Source organism: Triturus cristatus, chromosome 2_1, assembly GCF_964204655.1.
Source record: "Triturus cristatus chromosome 2_1, aTriCri1.1, whole genome shotgun sequence".
NCBI classification, from domain to species: Eukaryota; Metazoa; Chordata; class Amphibia; order Caudata; family Salamandridae; genus Triturus; species Triturus cristatus.
In genome coordinates this window covers 464746965-464764205 of record NC_140581.1, presented here as the reverse complement: position 1 = coordinate 464764205, position 17241 = coordinate 464746965, and the positions used below count along the sequence as shown (strand labels likewise).

The following is a 17241-nucleotide window of genomic DNA, read 5'->3' as shown; positions in this document are numbered from 1 at the left end:
TCTGATATACTTACCTGTCACATCTGCGGCTCTGTGCAGCTGCTCACATCCCGGCTGTGCTCCCGCGGCATCCGCGCCACTGCAGGAGACCACGAGCCGGGGACACGCAGCCGAGCAAGGGTAATATCCGAGACACGCAGAGACATCCGAGGATAAAAGAGCATCGCTACCAGAAATATGAAATACAACTGTTCGAATTTATACTCACTCGGGAGGGTAGATACAAGCGACGCTGCATGTATCCATGTATTTGTAATTACACTTTACACTGATTTTCCACTTATAAAAACATGCTGGTGGACTCCTTGAGAAATGCAAAATTAGTGGATTACCCTCAACACTCAGTGCATTAAAGCAACTGTATGGAGCTTTTTTATCCACCAAAGATGAAAACGGCAAGAACTCAGCCATTACATGGCATTTGAAAAGCACCTTAAAGCAATTTTGTATCTGTTTGTTTACTAAAGAAAACACTTTGGTCGATTACAAGTGGCCCAGCAAGACCTATGAGGTCCGTAATAGGGGTTCCTGCCCCAGAAGGATTATGAGAGCCACAATAAACCCATAGATCCGGGGCTTTTCACCCCATCATTCTGGCTGCTGAAAGCAGCGGAAATCTCATCGGGAACTAATGAGGATTAAATAGGAAATGAGACAATGCCAATCCCCCTCGTAATTTCCCAGGGCACATTATCTTCATGGTAAACATAGCCCAAAAGGGGGGAATCACTTTTAGAGCGAAAAAAAAGTAGTCTGAATTCCCAGACCCAGCTTCTCCAATAATTAGTGGAACTATTAACTAATTAGAAAAGACACATTCCTGCTGAAGCACTCTCAGAGATGCAGATGAAGGCACCAAACAAACTTTACTACCACGCCTTCATTATAAGGTAGGTCTCCAGCTAGAACTTGTTCCTCAACAAATAGGGGTGCTTTTATCCATCGATGCACCGATCCGTCCATGCAGCCATCTCAGTGGTGTAGTGTATTGCCTTCATCCTCTTAGACTTCAGTGGCAGCTGCTCTGCAATGGCGGAGGAGCCTCGCCCCACGGCCTGGCGCAGAGCCAGCAAATGAAAAATAAAACGATGTTCTAGCATCGTTTAATTTTTCGTTTCCCAGCTTGTGCATGGAGGGGCGGGGCATGGGAGGGTGAAGGAGGAGAGCTTGTGCACTCCCAAAGTGCTCATGTGTGTTTGGCTGGCTGTCTCCGACCGACCTAAACACACATGCGCACTTAGGTTTCCACAGACTCCCTGGTCTGAGCAGGGTGTCTTTTCAGCCCTCTCAGACCAATCCCAGCGCTTCTGTGCCCAATGGCTGCTGGGACCCAGGTAGAGGCCAGCAGGAGCGATGCGATGCTGGAGGCGTCCGGCGCCGTCAGGTAGATTTTTAAAATGATTATTAACCCATCATCCCCACCCTCCCCCTGTGCTCACCCCGTGCTCCCCATCCCCGCCCACCACCCTTTGTTAGTGTCGGCCGTCACTGTTCCACTTCCTGTCCTGCAGTAATTCGTAATTGACCTAGGAGAGGAAGTGTCCAGTTCCTGGCTGTGATTTATAAACAGTATATATTTTATACCATATGTTTTATAACACAAGTTAGTGTGCCTAAGACCTGGTCTGGTCCTAACTTTGGATTTTTTGCCAAATTTTGCTCATTCATGACCCTTGAGATCTGAGTCCTTTTTTCCCTTGTTTTTATTAAAGTTTTGCAGTGAACATGGAACAGCATACAAACAGCAATGACTGCATGCAAGGTATAAGGAGTCCAACAGTATACAGCAAGACATGATGTGCAACATGCAGTCGGAATTGAGGGGGGAGTCAAACCAACCACTTAGCGAGGATTCAACCATAGATGTGGTACCTGCCACTGTTACAACATCTCTCTATGCAACAGAATTTTCACAGTATTAATTGTCCTGGGGAATAGGGCTCCATATCAGGGAGGGCAGCTCCGGATCACATACAATTCGGTCAGGAGTCGGCGAAGCAGTGGGAGCCTCGCCGACTTATTGTTGTGTACCCAGGTATGTCGCCAAGGGGGACCATCTATCCTTGGACAGTATGCAGCGTCCCAAAGCCATCCATCTCTCTCGGGCACCGGCTGCCTCCCCCAGTGAATCGCCATTCTATACTTGGCCAGCAAAAACAGGAGCACTTTCAGCTTGCGCACTGCTGGCAGACCTCCTTAACATCTTTGCGATATCATCACATAGCTTGCATCAGCTAACAGACCCATCCTGTGCATTCTCTCAAGTGGACAGTATATTCTATGCATGCATTTAAAGTGAACCAAATACAGCCTGTAGCTTGGAGAAGAGGGCTCTGGACTGGGTGCAGCAGTACTTCCAGTGCTCATCGCTAATGGGGATTGCTAGGTCAGTGGACCATGTTTTGACAGCCGTGGGCGTACTCACAAAGCAGCCCTCAGCAACTACCACCAGCGCATCAAGGAAGCCAAAAGAACAGGCATCATAGTCCGCATAGATAAAGTGGCCAACCACACAAAAAAACTCTTCAAAATAGTCAATAAATTCTCCAACCCAGCAGCCACAGAAAACACAATCCACCCCTCACAATTAGTGACCCTGGATTCTCCTTCACAAACCATGTGCAATGGCGATTCTATTTGACAAGGTTTAGGTTACACACCTTGCACTTTCTTTTTGCGTTTCCTAAACAGGGAGGTTGGTGTGAGAGACTGCCCCCCTGTCCTTGTAATGACAAAGATAGCCAAAGCACGATGCATATTGTTCTTTTTTGTTCCCTATATAAGGATCCGAGAATTAGGTTTATTAAGCCGATCCTTAAGGAAAAGCATCCATGCCATTATGAAGAGGGCTATGAATATTTATTATCCCTGTCTTCACCTGGTGTCTGCTGTGCAATGCTAAATTTTATACGGGTGTCACTTTTGATTAGAAAGCGGTATGGTTAAATCTGGCATCATTAAGCTGACCCTTGATCATGTACACTGTATATTACTGCAGCGTGATTTTCTGATTTTCTTATTTGTTTTAACTGGCACTTCAATGTATGCCCTGGCACGAAGAACCAATGAAATCATTTAATTTGATTGGAAGTAACAGCTATGGGGTTCTTATTTGTGATTATTTTAGCTAATTAACTTTTAACAGTTTAGTGTAATAATTGTAAGAATGTCTTTTAAAAATGATTTTGAAATAATGTTTGCAAATGAAATTTGACTTTTATGATTCTTTTGTTCTGAATCGAATAAAGTTTTGAAATGAAATGAATGAATGACCCTGGATGACCTGTTGTGGAGTGGCAAAGGTTCTCTCCGAGTACACTGCTTCAAAGGATGTTAGTTGTAGCAAGCGTAGTCAGTCACTAGTGCCAGCATCCATAGTGGCTGGTAGAGAATGGTGGCCAGTAATTGGCACCGACAGAGAAAATAAAAGACCCAGCCACGTCCTCCATCTTAATTTGCTCCACGCCCATACCATGCATGCCACGATGTCTATCTGAGTCCATGGCCGCTTAGGGGGAAGATACAGTGCTGTCTGCAATGGGAAGGGGCAGCATGATCATGTTCAGGAGCTGTGTGTGGTTGGAACTATATAGGATAGAGCCAGTAATGGGCAAATTGTGCTTGAGCACAAAGAAAGTATCAATCCATATCTGAGGCTCCAAGTCCAACCTGTTCAAAGCAGAGTGTCAGTATTTCCCATGCCACCTGGGGTTGATGACCCGCACACGCCAGTATTATGCGGTGAGACCTAAGCCACCTGCGGAGGCACAACAGCAACGGGATTAGCAAATTAATCAACAAATGCAAAAATGTAGGGAGGACCACCTTTTTGCCTAAAGTTAATCTCTCAGCAGGGGACAATGGGAGCTTCGTCCATCTTTCTATGCGATCCTCTAGCCAGGACATCAATCTGCCATAGTTAGCCCACAAGAGCTCATCAAGGTCCAAACTAAGCCAGATCCCCAGGTGACATACCAGGTCACATGCCCATTTCAGGGGGAATTCTGACTCAAACTGCTGGGTCACCCTCGTAAGGGGGATAGGATAGATTTCACCCAATTTATGTTTCTACCTACAATGCCGCTGAATCAGGTGAGCTCCCTGATAAGCGGATCCATATTGTCCCAAGATTCCCTGATGGACAATGTGACATCATCCTCGTACATGAAAACCTGAACTCTGCGAGGGGTAAACGTCAGCCCTCGATGGAAGTGGTGTTGCCACATCCTAGCTGCCAAAGGCTCCATTGTAATTACAAATAATATGAGTGACAGGGGTTATTCCTGATGGGTGCCCCAAGATATATCAAACAGGGGAGTTATCATTCCATTGACCCGCATTCTGGCACCGGACTGGGCGTAGTCTTGTGAACTTGTCTTCCACCCCAAGTTGCATCAGTAGCTTAAATAGGTAGGGCCATTCAAGCAAATCGAATGCCTTAATAGCATCTTTAAAAACTGAGGGGGCATTAAGGGCACAATCGTGTGCAGAAGAGCAAACAAAGTATGCAGATTGTGAACCATTGAACGGCCGGGTACTAACTCCGACTGATTAGGCTACACTATGCTTGGCAGAAGCGAGAGGAGCCGTGAAACTATTGTTATGATGTTGAGAGGAATTCCAGTAGCCGAGGTAAGGTTATAGATGAAGGTTTTATTGATTTTAGTTCTTAGGATGGTCTTCTCATATGTTCTGTAATTAGCCCCACCAGGAGCATCCTCCCTGCTGCTCAGTCCATATTCCAACTGACACTCCACATCACAGGCATCCTCACATTCCATTACATCACCATACACACCAACATTCCACGCAGCACATTCACACTGGCTGAGCAGCAGGGACAGAGAAACAGGAAAGATGCATGATACCATAAACCAGATCTAACACATATTCCCCCTTTACAGAACACATAAAATATGTGAATACTAGAAGGAAGCATCACAGTTACATAAAGAAACTTGCATGTAAAAAAGTTGCAATTGCGAATGGAAACACAGCACATTTCAAAAGAGAACATGCATAGAAAATGCTGCAATATGCAAGATGGAAACATCGCATAAGATGGAACCCAACGCATTTCATAAGAGGACATGCATTATAAATACATAAGATAAAATGCAAAGAAAACAATGTAATATGCAAGACGGAAACAACACATTATATTTACCTAAAGAGACACACATCTGACACACATCTCCCCTTTATACAAAGAAAATAACAATAAGAATGCAAGATGGCAACAATGCACTTAAATTTAAGATAATTCTTGCAAAATAAAGACAGTCCTACAATAACATTCACATAAGGAAGGGACAATATAAAAATACATAATTCCCCTCCACACGCATACCAAATCTAACGCTCACCCCAAGCAGACACATACAGAGCAACCAAACCACTCCAAATTACCACCACAGTACACCAGCTGGCCAGACTAGCATGGAAATGAGAGATAACACTGAACACCAACAACTAAAAGGTAAGAGACACAACATCAAACACAAAACAAGGTACTCCCAAATATAATACACCACACCAGACTCTCCTGCTCTCTCACCCAAGCGAACGCCACGAAACCGAAAAAGAAAGCAATGGGTAGCTTACACCCAACACTTCATCCCTGAAGAAAGGGTTTCTGTAGACTTTTCTCCAAATCGTCGCCAAAATATGTTATAATGTAGAGAGGAAATCCAATAGCCGCAGTAAGGTTATAGAGGAAGGTTTTATTGATCTTAGTTCCTAGGATGTCTTCTAGTAAGTTCTGTAGTTAGCCCCACGAGGAGTATCCTATCCACCCTGCTGGTCAGCCCATACTCCATCTGACACTCAACATCACATGCATCCTCACATTCCAACCATCACCATGCACACCAACATTCCACACAGCACATACAAACTGGCTGAGCAGCAGGGGCAGATAAACAGGAAAGATGCATAATATCATTACCAGATATAACAGCTATCAATTTTTCTAGAATTTTATTATTCATATTTATCGTGGAGAGGGGCCTGTATGATTTGCAGTGCCTGTAGTCTTTATCAGATCTTAAAATTGTGAAAATCAGACCTTCCAGAAGAGAAGAGGGGAGCACTCCACTCGATATGGATTCTTCATACATCGTTAAGCGATGTAGGGCCAGGATTTGGGCGTATTCCTTATAGAAGGCGGCAGTAAGGCCGTCCAGGCCCGGGGTTTTGCCCCCAGTGCACTAATAACCTGGACAACCTTTTCTACCATGAGGGGCTCCTCAAGGAAGCACCGGTGGCTCTCTTCCAGGCAGAGCAGCTGAATGGTGTTCGAATAGGGAATGAGGTCAGGGGGAAGTTGCTGTGGTCAAGTATATAAGTCAGAAAAGAAGGAGATCATTGCGTGTTGTATAGAGTCCACCCCAGTGTGAACATTCTGCTGATCATCTATCAGCTCAACTATATAATCACACAGCGAGAGTTTGCACAGAAAGTTTGCCAAAGTCTTACCCGCTGTATCCCCCTCTCCATATCCCTTGTGCTTGGGCTTCTAATGTGTTTCCCTGTGCGCCTCGTCATATTCTGAGAGTTTGCTGTGGAAGTACGGCAATAAAGATTTGCTGCATATATCAAAGTATTGGAGTTCTAAGGCTTGAATCTATACCTCCAGCTCCTCCCCTCAGTGCCCGGACAACTCCAGCTTGCTTAGCTATACAGACCCCGCAGATCACCCTGTTGAAAGCCTCCCACAGGGTGGACAGGGAGGGGACAGAATGCACATTGTGTTTGAAGTATTCAAGATGGCCATACAAACGTTGCTCTGGAACACCTGATTCCGGAGAGCACCTGCCAGTAGACTCCAGGAGAAAGCGAGCAATACATACTCGGTTGGGCATTTCCAACAGGACCAGGGCATGAATGGATAATGTCCACGGGAGGTGTATAAGATTAGTGGTCTAGGCATTCACATCTCTAGTTGCCAGTCAGTAATCTGTTCTCAACCACATATTGTGTGTAGGCGCTATGCATGTGCTCTCTGCATTACTTGCGTGTTGAGAACTCCAAATATAAGTGATATTTGTCTGTCAGTATTATATGTAGTTCTATGGTGGACTTCTTCAGGTGTGAGCAACAGGAGTTGCTTGATCTGTCTGCACCTGCATCAAGGATCACATTAAAATCCCCTCCCAAAGGATTGCCCTGGCCCAAACGTCCCAGCTAATCTCCAAACCCCGGCAAAAAAATGGGAATCATCAACACTGGGACCATATACAATTTTATAATCAAGGGGTGGCCCTGGAGTGTGTCTGCCAATATAACATATTGTCCTTGCTTACAGCACAGTGTGTGGCGTGTATGCCAGAGGTTGTGCCTACCAATCAGCATTGCAACTCCTTCTGCATAGTTCGAGTATTATTCCACATGTAACTCCGCAATCCAGCCTGCCCGCAGATGCACCTGAGCTGCCTTCACCAGATGCAGCTCCTGTAGCAGGCAGGTATCAACCTTATGCCATTGCAAGTACGCTACCACATGTCTTGCCTTCCGCCTATCGTTGAGCCCCCTGACTTTCCAAGTTACGCATTTAACTGTTGGGCATCTAGAGTTAGAGAGAGAGAGAAACACCCACCAATTGAACCGTGGCAACTGCTATAAGAAGCAGGGAGCGCAAAGCTGAGTGGCATCCCGGGGATTGGTTCAACATAGACCAAACAAACACAAGATACATAACAAAAACACTTCCCCAACTGGCATCCCACCTCCCACTTTGACCTCCAAACGAGCCAAATAGTGCCATCCCACCCAACATTCAAAACCTCATGTGCATCCAGAAACATTAGAGAGGAATCATTCCAGTGGGGCATCCAAGAGGACGAACATACTCCCAGCGATATGTGAGCTGGGTGGCTGTAAAGGAAAGTAACTAAAGGGGGCAGAAGTAAGTCTGGGAGCAGTGCCCAGTACCAACCACACGGAGGCCACACCATCAAGATGTGTGCCCGGCAGCTCACCAGCGCAAAGTGCCTGAAAGAGCCATGGAGAGAGTCTGCTAAGTCCCGCCCTGTGGCGGTCCAACTGCTATTGATCCTCGGTGCAGGATATGCTCCATCAGTCATTATGACTAAGGTGATCTTTCCCCAGATATCTTGGTGATGAGGATGATATGGTGTCTGCTGCTAGAAGGCCTCTGACAAATTTGGTAGCAGCTTTCAGGTCAGTGACTTAATAAGTTTTCCCCAAATGGTGCATATGAAGCTTGGCTGGATATATTAAGAATATTTGGCATTCCTTTTTATTGCAGCATGCATTTCACTGTAAGTAAGTCTCGACTGGCATCCTGAACAGCTACTGTGAAATCCAGAAGAAGGGAAATCTTGTTGCCTTGATATTGGAAAGGGTGACGGTCTCTGGCGAGGCGCAGTGTAGTGTCCCGGTCTCTATAATTTAGTAGCCTGGTGATAATCGGGCACGAGGGAGCGCCCGGGGGTGGCTTTTGACCCAGCAATCTGTGAGCTTTCTCAATAATGAGCATGGGGGACAGGGCCTCCTTGAAGAGACCAAGAATCATTGTTTCCACATAGACCTCCATTTGTTCCATCGCCGTCGACTCAGGGACTCCGAGGATTTGCAGATTATTTTTCCTTGACCGAGCTACTAGGTCTTCATTCTTATTTTGGATGACCTCAAGCCCCTCTTCATCTGGAGTAGGCGCTCCCCAGCAGATAACTGTCTATCTTCTACATCAGATGTGCATCATTTGAATGGTCGATCCGCTCCTCATACCTGACCACTTTCTTTTTAAGACTATCAAATTGGTCTGCCAGCATGTCTATTTTCATACCAATTGCAGTCAGGCTCTGTTTGAGGTCCAGGAACATTGGGCAAATATCTGGATCCAGAGCTGGGTTCCTGCTGTCCCCGGGGTGCAACATCTGATCATTAGTAGGTGGCTCAATATTGCATGTCTGTCTGTGGTTCTCAAAAGTCAGCTTGGATTGCCTGGTGTCCGTTTCTCCCATTGTGCACTAGGGATATAGTGGCAGACCCCAGTGTGGTAGGCCGAGCACCAGAGGCCTCAGGCTTGCAAGTCAGTTGCTTGCAGTGCCAGGATTCGGCCACTCCCTAGGGGTCTCCGCAGGAGGGACACGAGCATACCCAGTCAATACTGCTGCGCATGGTAGCCAAGGCGGTCCAAGTGCCACATTAAGATGCTTTTAATGCATTGCAGCCGTCTGTTCCCAAGTTTCCAGAAATGGCAGGGGGTGCCTGATAGCAAGTCAGTGGCAGGTCTGCTCTTCCGGGGCCCTTCTTACCCCGGGAGCCCAATCCCGGGGCGGGGGAGGGATGAGCAGATCCACAGTTGTCAGGGAGGTATGTTGCCCAATTTGCAGTCTTCGCTCAAAGGGCCCCTTCCTTCACACAGCGCGGGCCATGGAAAGGAGAATATTTAGGGGCTGCCACAAGGGCCAGAGGGGTAGCACGGTCCCCGCAGAGTTAATCTCGCAGTGTAGGCTTCACCTGGCTCCGTCACGCTGGCCCAGTTATGTCACCGCCCTCCGGGACCCTAATTGGCAGCGTGCCAGGTTCTTGCCCCTAGGCCCCACAGGGGCATAACCAGACTCAAAGCTGTCCGCATTCCGTGGGATTCAAAATGCTGCCTCAGCGGGAGAGGTCTGCGGCGCCCAGCAGCTTAGTCGGTGGGGAAAACCTCAGGCATCTCCCTCATGAGCTGCCGCATATACAAGCAGCCTATCTGCCACCAACTCACCCCACCGGCAAGCTCAAGTCCAACCCCAGTCTGCCAGAGAAACAATCATCGAATGATGTACAAAGTGTGGGATGCACTATCCTCTTGCTTTTGGAATGTACCATCAAGTTGGCACTACTGTCACTCTGACTGAAAATAATTTACTGTTTTATCCTTTGTGTCCATTGGCATCTTCTACTGCTCTTGCTTTGTAATAGTTGTGATTAACTGCACAGCCAATTCTTGTAGGAGGGCCATGGTTTTCGGTAATAATAACACCGTTTAGGAGGCCGCAATGTACATTTCATGTTTTTTTGTGGAACTACAATAAAAATTAATATTAAAACGGTTTATGGTCTGGTAGCAGCATGTCGAGAGAAAATGGAAGATGTTGGTAGCCTTTCAGTGGTCTGGGCGATATCAGCCCCAGGGTTCTCATCACATCATTTTTCACACCCACCTTCCTGTCCATTCCATATCTGCATGTCACTGGCACGTCAGAGGAGCATGTATTTTCCAGTACGGTAGCTCTTTCTATGTCTCTTAGGATGTTATAGCTACGTGACAGATGCCTCACATGTTAGAACAGAACAAACGGGAAAACCAGGTCTTCCCATAGGTTAGTTCTTTAGGAGGCACAGTGGGGTACCATCAGTGCCCTGACAGGTGCTTCTTACCTCTGGCAGGAACTGGGCCACCTCAGCTGTGATTCCAGGGGCTCTGGACAGTCTCACTGTCCTATCGAAGGCACCACCCTGTGACTCGTCCTCTTTCGAGCAAGGTTAGGAGCACCTAGAAAGAGAGTCGATGCACGTATTAGGGGATATACATAAATATACACTTACAGATAGATGGAATATTGAAAATCAAAATGTAATGTGTGATGACACCGTTCCTTTAGCTCTTGCGTCACATGCTGCTTCTCTGGCTGCTCTTGTGATGTGTAACATTTGTACTCCTCCACTGTGTCTACCATCACTTCTGAGAGGCCATCTCAGGTTTGTTGCAGCATTGACTGCTGGCACCACTGTGGATGTGAATAAAGATGAATCAAGAACTGCAGGTGGTCCTAATAATGGGAAACACTTATTGGGTTCAGTAAAAAGGAGCACATAAGACCCAGGTGCTGCTAGTTAGATGTGTTCTACTCCTCTGTGAAGGTCACCCAGCCCTCTGCTTCAAGTTATTCGACGGAGCAATTCGAACTTCACCATTTGTTTTTGGGAGTAAGCTTCCTGGACAAGTGTTGCAAATGATCTGTCAGCGCATCCTATACTTCTGAGGACAGCGGTGACGTTTAAACCAGTATTCGCCAGTGCGCCATCCTTTGGAGTAGGTACCACATGGAGAGGCTCTCTTTGTACTGTGCTTTCTTCCAAAGACCGCTACAATCACAGCAATGAGGTGCTGGGTAAGTGACAGAAGGCTACCGTGCCTTCTCGTGGTTGGAGATATAAGCTACAGAGATGCTTGTTCTAGATACATTCTGTCTATAACAGTTAGACGCAGGGTCTTTTGATGGCTTGCTTCTTTCAGGGCCTGAGTTCATGTCAGGTTAGTTTCATCTTCTTCATGGTTGTTGACCAATAGGAACGTGGCCTTCAGTGCTGGCAGGGCAGCATAGGCGGGCCTGTCTGTACTCAGTCAGCTTCACTCTCTGGATAGTGATGCCCCTGTGGATGTGCAAGTGGCACAGGAAACCCACGGGGACATTATCTCGTGCTCTTCAACTTCAAGTCTTAGAGTCACAGCCCATGATGTACTACATGTTAATGTAAAATATGCTGGCTCAAGTAGAATATTATGAATGAGAATTTACAATAAATTATTAAAATGTTTGGTAAACATGTGCACCTCCTGATCTTTCAAAAGGTGCTGTGATATGATTTTGCCGAGCACCGGCTTTGGGTGCGACAGGAGCCTGACGTGGTATCCTTAGGCTTTCATGTTTGACGTCTGGGCGACCCGGCAGTTGAACTCAATAATACTTGCATGCCAACATCTTGAATTACAGTCTTACAACCACATGTGAGACTTGAGAGTGGATTAGTTAGTTGTGAGAATTTTAAAGAAAATATATTTTTACACATTGTCCTGATATTTTAGAACAGTGTGTTTAACTTATTCCGAACTTACCAAAATCAAGAACGCCTATGTCACTAAACAGGTGCTTCAAATATTGCCTTGTATTGCACTAGACCAGAAGCTAGGTGCCAATAATAGAGAACTGAACAATTATCCCAAAACAGTGAATGAGGGCAAATAGTTGTTGCAGGAAAGTGTTGAAAATTACCACAGATGACATTGCCAGCTGGAACACCTGTGGGTCCACTCAGGCGCGCAACACCCATTGGGCTCACCGGGCTTCAGCCCCACCCCCCTCATGTGTGTCAGCCCGGCTGCGACAGCTTCGCGGGCTGGCGTCCGTCCAATTGCAGCCGGACCCGAGTACTTCACAGGTCTTTAACAGACCATTTACTCGTTAATGAGGCTTTTGATGTGTTTTCAGCCCTTCTTACAGCCACTCTGCCTATGGCTGGAAGACTTAGCACCCCCCGAAATCTTTTTCAGCCCCCACCCCCCGAAATTTGGCTCTAGTTGCCCGCCTGGGTCCAGTAGTATCTCTGCCATCTCCGTGAGCAAGACATAAAGCATCTAGGTTCAGTGCATTGTGGTCTCCAGAAATGTAGCCCTGCATCTGTAAATAGCCAGTTGAGGAGAGTGCAGGGCTCAACTGCAGAACTGATGTTGAAAAGAACCAATAGCTATCCATCCCAGCATCACTGTCCTCCTATAGGTTGTCCCTGATAGAAAGCAGACAGGTCTTCATCTATACAGCAGCAAAGTGGTAGGCAGCCATCCTCCACAGTGCTGTCAAGGTGTCCCACCACTATTTCTTGGTTGCCGTCAGGAAGTTAGCTAAGAGCCAGTGGCTACCAGGGACCGAAGAGTCAAGTGTGCATTTTCTAATTAAAAGCACAATGATAGCTTCTTAGGCTGCAAAGACATAGAACCTTCTAATCCTAGTGACAATGGACAACGTGTATTTTAGTAAACATTAGAAACAAAATGGAATGTTGGCAATAAATAAAGAGACTACTTCAGCCTCTAAACCTGTTAACAAATGAAGAGGGGAGGTCATTGTGGCTAAGGTGGTAGTTGAGATCCCACCACGCTTAAAATGTGCACCAGTTTCTCTTATTTGAAAATCCTCAGAAGTAGGAGTTAAATCTTGACTGCTAAGTGGAGACCAGATGTGGTTTTGCAAGCCTACATATAACAGTCATACTACCCCTTATTCTTAAGGTTAGCCTCTAGTGGATGATCCCATGGTGGGGAGGTTATAGGTCTGTGAAGATGCAGGTAGTCAGAAAAAGGTGATCTATTTTGTGTGATGGAATTGTGGTGTAAACATATTGGCCCATTTGTGGATTGGGCATTATAATAACAAGAGGCCAGATGTACAAAAAGTTGAAATTGGGGTTTCCTGATTGTGATTTTTACCGATTCGCAATTAGGAAATAACAATTCCTAGTGTAAGAAAACATACAACCGTTAAATGGTGATTCCAAGTGGGTTGCAATTCGACCTACCTCATGAATATTAATGAGGTACGTCGCAATTTGCAACTCGTTAGGTATGATTTCCATCACAGGGATGGTGGCCTTCTGAGGTCAGCAGACCACCATGTCTGTGATTGCTTTTCAATAAAGCAATCTTTTAAATGCAGCCCTTTTTTTCCTTAAAGGGAAAGGGGCTGCATTTCAAAAAAGAAAATGACACATCTTAGGGCCTCATTTATGGGGGTTTTTTTGCCATAGGACAGCGCCGCAGGCTTTGCTGCTGCGCTGTCCTATGCCAAAAGAAAAGGACAGGAATGTGCCGTATCTATTAGATACGGCATGTTCCTGTCCTTTTCCCCTGCGCCGGAGCACAATGGGCTGGCGTGCGCCAATGCAGGCACCTTTGCATCATGGTGCAAGGGTGCCTGCATTGCAGGGATGATTATTTTTCACAAGAGGCTTTTTCCTCTTTCTATGTGTGCTGCAGAATGCAGCACACATAGAAAGAGGAAAAACGAGGAGAAATAAAGATATTTCTCCTTGTTGTGCCTCCCGTATGACTCCCCAGAGGTGTAAGTGTTTGGCGCTGCCTCATAATTACGATTTCTCGCAAATCTGGGGCAGTGTCAAAAAGCCACAAATGTTGCTGGGAACGCCCCAGCAACACCCATGGAATCCCCCTTTCATGCAGTTTTCTGAGTGAAAGGGGCAGATATTTATAAGGCATGAAAAGCCACATAACGTGGCTTTACGTGGCCTTATAAATATGTCAGTGGCACATTACGCCACTGGGACGTCAAAAAAGTGACATTCTGGTGGCTCAATAGTGCCGGTAGGGCCTCTATTTCTTTTTTTAAGAGCAGGCAGTGACTTGCTCTTAAAAACATTTATTTTAAAATTCTCAAAGGGGCAGGCGTCGCACAGGAATCCCTTCCCATTTGCTAAAGGGTTACCACCTCCTTTGATGTGTCAGTAAAATATTAATGTTTTGCAACTGGAATTTCGGATGCGAAGCTTTAATACATCCTATTCAGATTCAGTATTACAAAGAGGCGCCCTAACCACGCACCTTCCAGATATGGAATCAATTTGTATTCGCAAAATGGGGTTCATACATCCCAAAATGCTTTTTTGCATGCACAAACTGGCCGATTCTGCAAACAAGTTTTGTAAATCTGGCCCAAGAATAGTTCCCTGATGAACTTTGATACTGTAGGAGGTATTATGTGGTGAGTTGTCTGAGACTGGAGAAATACATTTGGGGGAGCTTGATATGAGATTTTGATTTTCAAGATCTTTTATAAAATATTTGCCGAGTGTGGGATGTTTGTTCTTTAAAGGATACAAGTGGGTAAAGGAGGTGGTGATCATTCATCTGTCTAAACACACCCTTTAGGCAAATGTCTACCACCACCATTCAGCCACTTTAATTAATTATCTAATCGTCCTACAAATTCAAACTTCAGTTTACCTGTGGGGCTGGAAGTTTGCTGCTGTTGGCTCTTACAGTATGATTATTATGTCCGATACAGATATGTGTGTTTGTGGTCAAGGAGCGCCTCTCGCTGAATATTTTTGCTCATGGGTGGTCGTGAAATGCTTGATCCTCAGCACAAAGATGATTCCATCCATAGAAGGAATTGAAGAGTGGAGCTGCCACCCAAAAGAGGGCCGCAGAGACAAATGCCGCACGCAATCTCAGTCTCCGTTTTCAACTGTGGATTTAGATAGATGCTGAACTCTAAATCTTAACCAAGATATGACATGTGACTCAAAGTGACAAATCTTCAGATCAGACATTTTGCAAATATTTCAGAAACAGTTATTTGTATTAATTGTACTTATTAATAAGCAGGAATCCTACACGACACTCATATTTACCATATTTGTTAATATGTGTTTTACAATTTGGAGGATTGGCGATGGAATCAGTAATTTGCCTTCGGGAGACTCATGACAAGGTATTTTGGTCAATGAAAACAGCAGAAGAATTTAAAAAACGTGTTTCCCTAAAAATGTCATTTTAACCTCCCTCTGGAAGCATCTATTAGTCAGTGGGTCTGTTTGGTGCTAACGCCTATTCAAGAGGCTCTCGCTCCGTCTGGTGGGCCCTGATCCTAAAGGGATACAGGCAGGATCATGCATAGACCTTCCTAGTGTCTCCCCCTGGTAACTGTGTCCAGGAAGCACTCCATGCGAGTCTTACTGTGGCGTACGAATCACACACGCCATACCCTTTTGTGCTGCCCCGTTGCAGCTTGGAATAATGCAACTATGCACAACAGGTCTACCCTCAGGAGGGGGAAACAAATTCACACACCTCACCTCACTCTCTCAAGCCTTAGTGGTATGCATACTCTTATGCGAAGTAAAACTCATTCTCTCCTAACACGATGGACACTGACGGTTCAGTCCCTGTCTGATGGTGTCTAGCCATTACTGCCCTCTTGCTCATCCCTTTGAAGCTCACTAGTCAGAGTAAAACAGAGCCCCTTGGAGCATCATCGAGCGTCCATCCCTCTTTCCTGCTGGAGATACAGAGTTTAGCTTCAACAATATCCTCCGAAATCCTAGCTCTCCATTGGCTCTGCAGGACCTTCCCCTGCTGTATCCAGCATTTTGCGTACACGCTTACATACAATGTATGGGGAAAGCGATCCTACAACCTTAAACTGGCAGTCGCTGGACCTCTGATGGTGATGAGACTTGTAGTAGTTTAGTGATACTGCATATTCCATAGCCCTTCCCGCAGTTGTGACTACTACTCCTCCTACCTTAGAAAGCCTCCTCACTGAGATCCCTTTAAACAGTTTACAGATATCCTAAGAAGGTCCCAAGAAGGTTCTAAGAAGGCCTGCTGTCTTGGAAAAAAACCTAAGTAACACTGGTACAAATAGCCTGACACCACCGGCCCCTTTCAAGCACTGCAGGAATAAATGTTACTATAAAGCATGGAAGTAAGAAACCTTTAAAGTGTCAACTGTGTGTGATCCTCACATCACACGTCACCAACTAGTAGACGCTCATCAACAAACCCGCTCTATTGAAGTCCTGGATCTGAAAGCAGCTTCACTGGGAGAATTGATGCTGCGAGGAGGGGGGCCTAGGGGGGATCACACCTGCACCTGATGAAAAAATCCTCCTTTGAATAAAGTACACATTCTAATTCGCTCATATATTTGAACCCGTGAATGTACATCTCTTTGAAGCAGACGCCCCCATGCCTGTCCAACAACAGAGCCCTCATTGCTAGCACAGACGGATTAGGTGCGCGTCACAAGTGTGGAGTAAATCTTCATTCAAAAAATGTCGTCTCGCCGTGGTATTAGTAATTATCTGATGCATGAATTCATTCTGACTCGCTTAATACAAAACATGTCAAAAGCACTTAAGCACTCATTGCACTTTTCCCCAGTGAGGAGATTTTTCTTTTCTCTTTTTTTTAAATTCCAGTTGCTTTTTTGCTTGATTGTGCATTGTTGATTTGCTTGAAAATAACAGCCCTTTTTGTCTCTCTTTTCTATTCTTTTCAGGGAGCATAGTGTACCTTGGAATGATGGTGGGTGCCTTCTTCTGGGGCGGCCTCGCTGACAAGGTGGGAAGGAGACAGTCCCTTCTGATTTGTATGTCTGTCAATGGATTCTTTGCCTTCCTTTCGTCGTTTGTCCAGGGCTATGGCTTCTTTCTCTTCTGTCGCTTGCTTTCTGGATTTGGGTAAGAGTTTCTGTTTTCTCTGCTACTTTCCTTTGAATTGCTATCTCTGTAGTATTCGTCTCCAGATGTATCTCATAGGGATTGCTATCCCGTATGTACTTTTACTACGCTTAAAGATTTGTATGTTGCCTCTTTTACTTGTAAAGCGCTCTGATACCCGCAAGGGTCATGCGCACGCTATATAAAACTTTTCGAGCAAATAGACAGTGTTTACTGCCAATGCACCTAATAACTGTGAATGAACTTCAG

General features: G+C 45.7%; 1 protein-coding gene across 1 annotated transcript in view; it reads left to right on the top strand.

Moving 5' to 3' along the window:
• The window catches only part of SV2C (synaptic vesicle glycoprotein 2C), a 784750-nt gene that overhangs the window by 464583 nt on the left and 302926 nt on the right, over window positions 1–17241 (top strand). The window contains exon 3 of the mRNA XM_085632286.1: window positions 16812–16992. Within this exon, the coding sequence (XP_085488412.1) occupies window positions 16812–16992 (181 nt within the window). The remainder of the gene's footprint in view (window positions 1–16811; window positions 16993–17241) is intronic.